The 12,332-nt window shown below is 38.9% G+C and overlaps 1 protein-coding gene across 1 annotated transcript in view; it reads left to right on the top strand.

Annotated features, from left to right (window-relative positions):
- Positions 1–11,310, top strand: part of MTCL3 (MTCL family member 3) — a gene marked incomplete at both ends in the record, with an annotated part of 28,523 nt that extends 17,213 nt beyond the window's left edge. The window contains 3 exons of the mRNA XM_084202582.1: positions 8,735–8,806; positions 9,407–10,582; positions 11,206–11,310. Coding sequence (XP_084058708.1) covers positions 8,735–8,806; positions 9,407–10,582; positions 11,206–11,310 — 1,353 coding nt within the window. The remainder of the gene's footprint in view (positions 1–8,734; positions 8,807–9,406; positions 10,583–11,205) is intronic.
- Between the last annotated feature and the right edge of the window lie 1,022 nt (positions 11,311–12,332).

The raw sequence follows: 12,332 nt of genomic DNA, 5'->3' as shown, positions 1-12,332 counted from the left end.
CTCTTCTTTTAGACCCTCTCATCTTTTAGACCCTCTCATTCACACACATTTATAGCTATGTGCTGTAATATGTGTCACTTGACAGGAGAATACCCAGCTATAGGTGTGCTGGGTTCTGGGATCAGCTCAGCCGCTCTTCTGCATCATGTGGAATCAATGTTAGCCAGGAACAAGAGCACCAGGCTTTTGATGTTTTGGGTTGTTTGTTGTTTTGGGTTTTTTTCACTTACTTCAGTGTTCTTAGTATCAAGAAATGCAACCTCCTGGCATTAGAGAAATTCAGATTTTGAAAATGTTCCGTGGCTAAGAGTTCCAAGTATTGCATTTCTTATTTTGAAGTTAAAGGGAATAGATTAACCTCTTAGCTGTGCAGGTGTACTTTTTTGAAGTGCTTGTTTCTGCTTAGATTTTTTGACATATGATGTGATTTCCCCCCTTCCCCCCTCACTGCTAGTATTAACAACTGCATATATCAAGATGTGTAGAATAAAACCTGCAGGTATCAAGTCTGTTTTGCTTTGCTTGATCCTGGTTGCATGATTGTTTTAATTGACTTTGGCTAGCTTAGCAGTGAATCCAGGTTAGGATAACAGCAAAGCCCTTTGCTTAGGTCACAGATGAGTACTTGCACTTAGAAGGTCTTTGCCATACATCTGTTTCCATCTGTTCCCAGTGTTGTCTGTAATGAGAGGACTCTACCTCCCTGCAAAGCATGACTGATGATGACATCCAACTGCCCTGATTATCAGCAGTCTTTTAAATTACAGGCTGGTCTAAATTATTTTAAATGTACAGATGCTAGCAGTTTAAATCTTTGATTAAATGATTAATTAGAAGCACCAGTAACAGTCCTCCAGAACGACTTTTGAAATAGAATATTGCCTTGCTGATACATATAAATACATGCAGAGGTTTATTTTTTTTGTGTTGGGCTTCTAGGAGTATTGTTGCTCAGTTTCCAAATTTTGGTCAAGTTTCATGTGTTCAGAAATTATGAGGACAGAGCTATCTTATACAGTAAACCAGTCTGGTCTTCTGAATAACACAGGTCATAAAATACCCCAGCTATTTTATTCAAGTTGGTGCCTACTTTTAAGAAAGGGTGCTGGTCTGTGCTAAAAATTAACAGCTGAGAACAGTCTACCACAGTCTTCATGAACTGTCCCTGGAACAGGTAAAAATTTGCATCTCCCTTCTCATCTGAATTTGCTGACAGTTGCTACCAGGCAGGAAACACTTTCTTTCTGTCTCACTAAATTCAAGAGTCCGGCATCGATGTTTTGGTGTTTGTTTTTTCCTTTGTTTAAAATCTTCATGCGTAGGGTTGATATCATTTACCCATGTGAAAACTCAGGATTTAATCTAGGTTAGGAATCTGACCTCTCTCAAAGGAGAAAGGCAGACACTGCTTGGAAGTGAAATTTTCCAGTTGCCCGAGGCAGGTTTGATTCTGTGGATAAGCACACCCTCTCTAGTTACTGCACACCGAGCCTCAGTTTTGAAATCGGCATCCCATATTAATAAACATTTTGGTCACAAAATTGCACCTTGATATAGTGTCAGCTGATTATTGTCTATGACCCTGCAGGATTTTTTTTGAGGTGTGGCTTTTTCAAGAGACCTTCTCTTTTCTCTAGGCAGTTCTCCTGTTGTCTTAGCATAGCTTTTATTCCTTGATACGTATGTATCTTCATATTTAGTAATATTAAAACCGATTTTATTAGATAGCACTGAGGTTTGTATCAGTGACCTTCCTTTTCAATATTTAGTGTTTCTCCAACCTTTACCCTGCAATCTTTATCCAATGTTATTTCATGGGTCTTCTTTCCAGTTAGTAAGAAAAAATGTTAATTAGAGTAGGACCTAGAATTGATTCTTGCATAACCCCATTAGGGCTGCTGTGGTATTAATTTGCAGGTGATTTGCTGGTTCAGTGACATTTATGATAAATGCTGAAGAGTCAAATATTTGTTCATGATAGCTAATTAAAAATACGTTCCAGTGATCAAATATTTATAATGAGTGGAAGACTGTCAAGCTTCTTTTCAGAATGAGATTTTCACATTTCTAGCAAAGGGAACATAATAGTTTTAGGTCAACCTCTACATTAAGGTTTTAAGTCAGCCTAAGAGTCACAGCCCATCTCCTTGCTGGGAGTAAGCATTTCCCATAAGAACCTGTGCAAGTTTCAGTTAGGGGGAAGAGTCATTATTTAGGAGGACAGGACATGGGGATCAAGTGTCAGATCTTATGACCTTCTTGAAGTTAGTGAAGCAGCTGGACACTCTGCTCTAGCCAGGGCTGCAGTGTCTTCCTCTCCCTCATCTCCATCCATTGTTGAAATAACAGGAAAAGTATTGGATGCAAGCTTAGGTTATGTCAAATCAGACATAATCAGAGTGAGAAAAGTAGGTGTGGGGCTGTCCCAACTTAGAATACACCTTCCTTCCATTTCACTCTTAGTCTCTGTGGTTTATTTTTTCTAGAGCACCTACTTTACATGAGCTGCTCATCAAAATGTGTTTAGTTTGTGGCTGGATCGCAGTGGCGTAACTTCAGAGCACTGCAGTCTGATCCTCTGTATTCAATGAACAAACTTTCCTTACCTCTGAAACTTCCCCATATGTTATATTACAGAAAATGCTTTTCAGCCAATTTAAAAAGAGTTAGCTTTACAAAAGCACTTCCCCAAGTAAACACAGACAAAAGGAGAGACCAATAGTAACAGAAGAATTCATCTTCAATTTTTGCATCCTTTCAAATGAACTCCAAGATCTGTTTTTTTGGTGAGATGTTCCTGTAAGTGGAAGTTGTCAGAAGGGCACAGTCTCAGAGGGTGAGCTTCAAAGCTCCTTTCTCTGCTGTGCACCGACAGATGCACCTGGATGTGCCCCTGTTGGATGCTGTCCCACCCTGTGAATCCAGGCGAGGGATTGTAAGTGCTGTCTGTGCACTTAATGCAACTCTTGAGTATCAAATGAGCATGGACACCAATGGACATGTGTGGTCAGCCCACAGCTTTGCAGAACTGCCTTCTCTGTACATTTGCAATGAGCAGTGTAGAGGTACGCACTACATACAGAATCATTCTTATTTTCCTTCTCACTGCTGTTCATTTTTGACACAAACCTTTTTTGTTGGGATATTGTAACTACCCTTTGATTAATATATATGTATTTGTGCAACCAAGGCAATGAACCTCATCTGGTTGCTGGCACTTTCCCGTCCTCATGAAAATCAATTTGGAATCTCTTCTGAGATATCCTTCTAAGAAGACTAAAAAACTATGCATGTGGTACTAGGTGTGAGAAAAAACTCTTTATATTTGATGAAATGTCTTATGTATTTAATCTATAATTGCTATATACATATCTGTGCCTGTGAATATTGCTACTGTTATGTGGTAGTGGTTTTAACTATGTTGACGTGCTTTCTGTCATGCTGTCAGTCCCAGATAAAGGCTGGAGCAGTGCATTATACTAGGCTTTGTGCAAACCCTGTCAAAAAGACTGAATCTCTTCTCTCAGAATAGACAAATAGCAGACATGGCAAATAAACACCAACTTAGGAAGCCCTAGAAAAAGTTTAACTAGCATCAGTATGCAGTACAATAATTTATTCCTGCACTTGACCTTCAAAATATTCGTGATGTTCTGAGATCTTCTTTTGCATTTCAGGATTAGGGAGCCAAGCATAAGATGGTTGTGATTTCTGCACCTATAACAAAGTCTAGCTGGATAGCATTGGGGAAATAACCATGTCTAGCTCTTCCATGTTTTGAAAGGTTCAAATGGCAGAAGACATCTTCCTCTTCAGAGAAATTGCTTTCACTGTTTTGTGATAGCCTGGCGGTTGAAGGAGTGTGTAATCACAGAAAGCAAAGTATCAGTTTGGATGGCTATTTGACCAGGATGTTGTGAGAGCTTTGAAAAGGCAGTTTTAATCTACTGTCATTTTTTTTGAATAAGGAAAAGAAGGAAGCAAATGTCATGGAAGCATAAATATGCTGCTTCAGTTATGCACTGCAAAGAATGCTTTTACCTAGTTATACCATAATAGTTACTATCATATGCTCTAACAATGTGGCTTTAGTTGAAACTGCAAAACATTTCTCTAAATAAAGTGCAAATATTGCATATATTTTTCCCTTCTTTTGTATTTTTTCTTATTTAATTGATAAATACATAATAATAAAGGATCTTAAAGTGATAACTGAGATAACTCCTAAAAACACGCAAATGAAATAATACAAATATTGGAGGTCAGCTCCTCTTTTCTATAATATGAAGTCATTCAATTACATCAGAACTATTTTTCTTTCTCTAATGAAGCAGTAAACATTGTTTTCATTTTGTATTGCTCCTCAGCAGTGTTTTTGAAATAAGCCAGTTTAAATATGAAGAGAGTGTTGGTACAGCTAATAGGGATATGCTTAGTGTTTCCTTTGTGAACAGGTAGGCTGTGCTTTTTGCATCTCAGTTATCCTCTGGTTTTTCATTTGTGGTTTAATTTTGCAAGCAAGTAGCATACAAAAATATTCAAGACTCCTGCTTTTGAATGGTGTTGGAAGGAATAAAATATTGTATCATTCTGTGTGCTTGTGCTAATAACAGACAAAACCAGGGTCTTGAGCAGGCAAATTGCTGGCAAATTGCACTAAGACTTGCAGAATAAACAACACATTTTAAAAACAAAGATTTTTTTTGTTTTGTTGTTGGAGAATATAAATTTTCAATTTGCCAACACAGATAGTGTCAATTTAGTTTTTATTACATTAGACCCAGTGGCAGAAAACCAAAAACTCTGTGTTATGTCTGATTTCATCCAGTTCCATAAGTTATACAGCCATATTGATTAAAGGGAAAATGCAGAGAGAGGCTTAGGGCAAATTTACATTTCCCTGCTCATAGTCACCATGTGCCACAAAGAGGCAAGTTTGTCCAGCCCAAAAAATGTTCAGTGTTATCAGCTTTTCAAGATTGTAAAGTGTTGGGTTTACTCTGATTTTCAAAAGCACTGCAGATGTGTCACAGAAGTTGGGAGTCAACTTACCATAGCCAAGTACAGCACAGTTTTGTGCAGATGAGGTTTGTGGTAGCTGTGGAGATTCAAGGAGCTGCACACCTTTTGCCCCTTTCTGTGATGAGGGATAAAGGCTGTTATGGGGTCTCTGCAGGCATAAATCCCTTGATGTGTCAGGAATTCCTCCCATGGTTGCCTACCGTGACTTAGATACCCCTAGATCAGGCTTGAAATAATCAAATCTAAGTATCTTGAAAAATCTTGGTAGGTTTGGCTTAAGGATTCTTTATTAATTGCTGAGATATTTATGTAACTTAGAATAAGGCAGGAAGAATCTGAGTTCATTTTATAGTTTTACTACTCAGTAGAGCGTGATGAAATTATCTCTGTATTGTGTTATTCTCTGAGTCAATTTCAGGTCTCTTTCCACCTGAGAAGCACTGAGCATGACAGGTGATGTTAGGGCTGCACATTTGGCTTGCAGTTTAGGGCTGGCAAGAGAAGGATTATGGCTTCTTGAGAAGCACTTAGCATCTCCAGCAAGACATTGGATAAACTCCAGTGAAGGTCACTGGAGAATTGATGCTGCTGAGCACCTCAGCAGAATTGCCCTTTGCGCGTGATCTGGTTAGCATCTAATACAAACCTCATCTGCAGTCTTATCCTACCTGTGGACAATTCTGAATAGGATGGGTTTTAATTATATGGAAAAAAAATTATCAGAGCCTACAAACTCTCCTTCACAACAACAATTCTAGCATATGAAGGGCAGATTTTTTGCTACGGTCAAGAAAGCAGCGGAGGTGGCTTTTAGTGACAAACAATGTGCAGACAAATGTCCAGTCTCAGTTTAGTATGAAGATTTGCATGCAGGAGTTGTAGTTGCTATTTTTTCATTCTGCCATATGTTAGTTTGAACATTTTTTTCTTTTTTCCATTTTGCTGTGATGAATTTCATTGCTTATTTCATTAGCAGCAATAATTTTTTCATGTTGAAAATTGAACGGGAAGACTGCAGTAGTACAAGGCTTGAGAGAACTGATAGAGTAGTCACTGTAAATTGTGAAATGCACATGTGGAAGAAGGTCTCAAAAATTTAGTATTTATAGCAAAAATGTAATTTTTACTATAAATATTTATAGCAGAATATACTTCTTGATGTGTGGCATTCTTTGTTTAGTGTGATATTTCCATTGCCTCAGTACCCTGACGTGACGTTGTAGGACACTGAGGATATTTTCTGTCAGCTGAGATGTGTGAGATCTTAACCTCTAGTGATCAGAAATGGTCTCATGGTGTTTTTCATATGAAAAGAGATCATACCAATTCCAGCTGGGCCTAATCTGCTTACCCACATCATCCTGCTAATTGAATTGTGCATGTTCTTCATTGCTTTCTGCTATAAAATATTTGCTAAATGCTGGGATTTTGTTGGTGAACAATACAAGCTCTGGAGAACTGGTTGTAATTCAAGTAGAGCAGAATAAAAAGTAGTGCCTAATCATTACATAGCCACACCACAACTGTTGTAATTAGAATGTTGCTATCCTGACTACTAAAAGGAACACAAACAAAAAAAAAAAAAAAAAAAGAGCAAGAAAGGAGAAAAACAGGGGAGGTTTGTTTCACATCAAACCTAGAAAAATACTTTATCCCTTATCTTCTGAATAGTCATAGAATGCAAAAGAAGTTTCAGCTCAGCATTCCAGAACTTCATTATTTCTGGAGAGATGCTGAGTTGAACAAGGTGAACGAAAGGCACTTAGGTAATAAAGCAGAAATATAGTTTAGATATAGCTTATTTATTTATTTATTTATTTATTTATTTATTTATTTATTTATTTATTTATTCAATACTATTATTATCAGTGGGTGGTATTGGCATAAATTCAGGGCAAGGAAAAGTTTGCAGTGTAAACTGATTTGAAAAGGATTTTTTCAAAGTGACGATACATAGTAGTATGATTAATGGTAACAGAGAAGAGGAACCTGCTCCTTTGGAAGTTTAGGGCTTTATAAACTTGCCAATTCTAAAAGAAAACAACAAAGCAACCCTTTCAAAAATCCATGTACCATTTCTATAACAGGATAACTTGTGGGTGACTCTGGAAAAGAACCATTTTGTTTGTAGACTGGATTCCAAAGTTGCTGGGTTTATACTGAAAGGGATAAATGAGTTAATTGAACTATTTTCATGTCTTTTCTGGATTCCATTAGAAGCCTGTGTTTTACAGCTATCTAGCTATGATCTTTGATTTGTTTTATTGTTTGGTCTACTGAGAGCATTCAATGTTTCCGCAAGAGACGTAAAAATTTGATTTACGTGTGAGTTTTTCTATGGCATCAACTTTTCCTTTTTAGTGAGCAGTCCATGAGTGTAGGAATTTTTAATAGGTTTGATCTGCAGAAGAAAGAGGATGATTAGTACCAGAAGGCAAATGGTGCACAGGATTTTTTTGTGCAGCATACCCACCCACTGTACTCTGTTTCTTGAGGATTATGAACATATTTTAATTCCCAGTCTGTGGAACTGGACAACTTTTAGATGGAGATGGATTCTCCCCTGGCTGGTGCAGGGAAGACAGTTTCTCACAGGATGTTTCTACCAACCTCACAGTCTCAGAAGGAGATGGTGTTGGTTATCACTGTCCTGCCTTGGGGCCTACAGTTTACCTGGGGAACACAAAACTGAACAGCTGCAAGTGGGGTGTTATGTATTAACATATTCTCTCATTCGTGTGCCTTTCTCCTGCTGCTGTTTTCTTGATGATCAGTATTGAGTGTTGCCAGTGGGATGGTGGCACTTGTTTTCCACTGCGGCTGCTTTTCCATAACAAAGCTTTAGAATGTCAGCAGCTTCAAGATTTTTGCTGGATACACTAGCTGGCTTCAATCCCAGTGCATCCTGCATCCTGAAAGCAGGAGTTTCATTTCTACTCTCTTGGTCTACATAGCAGATGAGAGGACACCAAAGAATCTCACTCATATGGTGGTGCAGACCTGTGTTTGTGTGTTTGGTGTGTTTCTGTTCTTGAGCCGGTATGATTTGTTTCTCTTTAGAATTTTGTGGTCCAAGCAGTTTTAAATGGCATTTACTTGAATATGATCTGAAAACAGAACAAACCTAGTGAGCAGAGCTATGTGTGAGTTTGTCCCTAGTGTACACTTAGGGAAGTGTGACTGCAGTGCACTGCAAGCTTGAAGCCTGAGGGTGGGACAGAGAGAAAGGTGTGCTGGAGTCAGCTACAGATCTCAGTGACACTGTCTTGTGTAGCTGTCCTGCCACGAAGTCTAAGACTTTCTTTTGGCTTTTTTAAAGTGCCCTGGCCCCACCAGGGTTAATATGAAATGGGGGAGCTGGGTTTCACTGCTTGTCTCAGCTTTCCCATCTGTAAGTTGCCACTAGGGATGCCCGTTTTCTTACCATTCTTGTCGTGTGTTAAGCATTCCTAATGCACTAGTCTCAAAATGTGTTGAATAAAAAAGGTGACAGACTGATTAAACTAAAACCTTATTTGTGTGCTATTGCTGTTTTATTTTTTGGGTTATGGCATCTTTCCTCTGTATTTAGTATCTCAAAAATTACAAGAAATTAATTCCTTTATAGTTGCATTTGATTTGCTCTCTTTTAAAATTAATGATATACAAATTATGTACATCTTTAGTATACCTTTAGAAAAATGCAGTCCATGTCCTTTTGTTGTAATTGCAGCAATCACTGAAGAGGAGAGGAAGTAAAGACCTACCAAAATCAGAAAAAAAGTCACAGCAGACACCAACAGAGGTATGTTGCAAGTAACTGTAGCCTTTATTCCTATGTGGAGATTCAGGGAACTGTGGAAATGGGGTACATGGTTTACATATTTGCCCTTGGCTTGCTTTATGCTTTGCCCTTTGTTTTCCTGTATGCTGTGAAATGGAAGAGCTCTTACACCAGATCTGCAGGCAGACACCACTAATCTCAAGGACTACCTGAACAAACTTGGTGCTGCAACAGAACCCACCAGCTTTTACCTACTCTGTAGTTTAGGCAAAGTAAATGGCAGCAGCAGTGAAACAAGATTTATAGGCTCTATTTGTGCTGACTTCAGGATTTTTGAACACTGTAAAGTCTGATAATGTTGCAAGCATAGAAAATATAAGGTTTCTTACAAGCCCCCCTTTTCCCACCCCCAAGGTACTTCTGGGGACTGTGCAAATTTTAGTCACAAGTAAAATAGTATTTTCCCCTCTTTTTAATTTATTGATCAGTGAAAAAATATTGCAGGAAGATATCTTAGTATCTAAAGCCATGTACCTGTGATAATCTTGTAAATTAAGACAATCCCACTGGAGGTCTCCTGTTTGATTTCAAGTTTCTTCAAATACTGCTTTTTTTCCTAAGGATGACAATGAAGACCTGAAATGCCAGCTACAGTTTGTCAAAGAAGAAGCAGCCTTGATGCGGAAGAAAATGGCTAAAATTGATAAAGAGAAAGACAGATTTGAACATGAGCTGCAAAAATACAGATCATTTTATGGGGATTTGGACAGTCCCTTGCCAAAAGGTGAAGCAGGTGGGCCACCTACCACAAGAGAAGCCGAACTCAAGCTTCGATTGAGGCTTGTGGAGGAGGAAGCTAACATTCTTGGAAGGAAAATAGTGGAACTAGAAGTAGAAAATAGAGGACTGAAAGCAGAACTTGATGATTTAAGAGGAGATGATTTCTCAGGGACCACTAACCCACTCCTGGGAGAGCAGAATGAATCCCTGTCAGAATTACGACAGCATTTGCAGCTAGTAGAAGATGAAACAGAATTGCTGAGGAGAAATGTAGCTGATTTAGAAGAACAAAACAAACGCATAACAGCTGAGCTGAACAAATACAAGTACAAGTCTGGGGCCCATGAGAGTTCTAGGCACCATGACAATGCCAAGACTGAAGCGTTACAGGAGGAGCTAAAAGCGGCACGAATGCAGATCAACGAGCTGAGTGGCAAAGTCATGCAGCTCCAGTACGAGAACAGAGTCCTGATGTCCAACATGCAGCGCTACGACTTGGCCTCTCACCTGGGCATCCGCGGCAGCCCCAGAGACAGCGATGCAGAAAGCGATGCGGGAAAAAAGGAGAGCGATGACGATTCCCGCCCCCCGCACCGCAAAAGGGAAGGGCCCATCGGCGGGGAAAGCGACTCCGAAGAGGTGCGCAACATTCGGTGCCTGACGCCCACCAGGTCTTTTTATCCGACGCCGTCGGGGTGGCAGAAAAGCTTCACCGACAGGCAGCAGATGAAGGACATTCGCTCTGAAGCCGAGCGGCTGGGCAAGACAATAGATCGCCTAATTTCCGACACGAGCACCATCATCACGGAGGCAAGAATTTATGTGGCCAACGGGGACCTCTTTGGACTGATGGACGAGGAGGACGATGGCAGCAGAATACGTGAGCACGAGCTGCTGTACCGGATCAATGCGCAGATGAAGGCCTTCAGGAAAGAGCTCCAGGCTTTCATCGACAGACTTGAAGTTCCAAAGTCTTCGGACGATCGAAGTGCAGATGAACCTTTGTCAGTGAGTCAGGTAGACTTTTACTTATTACGGCCTCCAGGTAAAAAGGCTCTGCCAAGCAAATTAAACCTCAAATCTGACCTATGGCACAAAAAGAAAATTCTTTACTCCAGGCAGTGGTCAAAAATCACTGTTTCTTATATTACTTGAAATTCTCATTTGGCCATATGAAAACATACTCTACCGATTGGGTTGTTTGTGAACAGTGAATAAATCTGGTCTCCTGAAAATTAAAATTATGCTCTAGGAGACAGAACATTTTACTCCTTTTTGGCTTTGCGATTGCATTTGACAGAGTTGGGCCTTCATTGCCACTAAAGGCAGTGCAAATGGTATTTTTGGTACATATGAACATGACTGTTTTCGTAGTGGATGGGTTGCTATTAAATAAATGAAGAAAAGGAAAATTTTATTAATTTTAAACAGGAGGAAATACCTAATTTCAAAAACTGTAGAGAATATGGCAAACCACAGATTAAAAGAAACCATGCAAATCTACTTTATAGAGTCACAGAGCCACACAGTAATGTGAATATTGTAATTGCTGTAATAGATTGCATCTTGTTGAAGGCCTGTTAATCACTGCTTGCATGCAGAAGTAACAAGTCTCTTTGTTGTGGTTTGTTTTTGTGCAGAATTGTTTCAGAGAGGTTTTGGGGAGCAAACTCCTTGCTGACTCAAGATCTTTTGCCATGAAAAATGAAAATTACCTACCCTTATCTTATCATGCAATCCTATAGTTGGCATATCTTGTTATTGCTAATGAAGTTATCCAATGTTTTGTAAGTCTCTTGCTGTGTTAATTTACTTTGTGCTGTCTTGCTAGTTTACAGTCGAAATAGTTGCCAGGTGAAGCTGAAAGCTATTCTTATTCCTATGCTGACTAATTAGTCTTTTGTTTCCTTGTATCAGAAAGTCACAGACGCAGTGAGTTTAAAGCTAATCAATTACTATACATGTATTGCATGAAATCAAACAGAGGCGGCATTTAGCATGCTCACTTTCTGATCTAGCAGTAGTTCTGAGCTTGTAGAGCTCCCATTAGCTTAAAGGCAGAGCACTGCATGGACCTACACATATTTAAAACAAACTAATTAGTCTTTTCTCTTAAAAAATAACAACAATTGAACATTTAACAATTGGATGTTTTAGGGCTTGACCATGCAGAGCTCCTACTGAAGTAAATGGGAGATGGGCACCTGGTCCCTCCACAAGCATATTCTGATCACTATTTATTTTGTTGAAACTTTGGACTTGCTATTCCATTAATTGACTGTTCTCTTTGTCTTTGTATTTACTTTCCCAGATGTTCCAGCCTATCATTTTACTTATTCTCATCCTTGTATTATTTTCATCCCTTTCATACACAACAATATTTAAACTTGTCTTCCTTTTTACACTGTTTTTTGTACTGTAAGTCATTCATCATTTACTGTTCATTGTAGTGTTATTTTCAGTTTGTTTATTTTGTCCACCCTCCAAGATAAGAAGTGCAAGAGACATAGTTTCTGTAATAGCCACTGCTGTAAAAACACTGAAGACTACTTGTTTGCCAAAACCAAAGCCGAACAAAAGAACTGCAAAAAAACATACCAAAAAGTCACCCAGTTGAATAGGAAACCTGCTCATTGTGGTATTCCAGGTAAGCAAACAGAAAATGGAGTTTTTCACTTTGTCTGGTTTTATAATTTTTGAATTAAAATTTCCTGAGGACTGGAACCAATTTAATATTTCTTAATTTGCACCAAATCAGAAACAGAAC

Source organism: Fringilla coelebs, assembly GCF_963513975.1.
Source record: "Fringilla coelebs genome assembly, chromosome: 3".
In the NCBI taxonomy this organism is placed as follows: domain Eukaryota; kingdom Metazoa; phylum Chordata; class Aves; order Passeriformes; family Fringillidae; genus Fringilla; species Fringilla coelebs.
The sequence above is the reverse complement of the archived record's forward strand: the minus strand, read 5'-3'. Positions and strand labels throughout refer to the sequence as shown.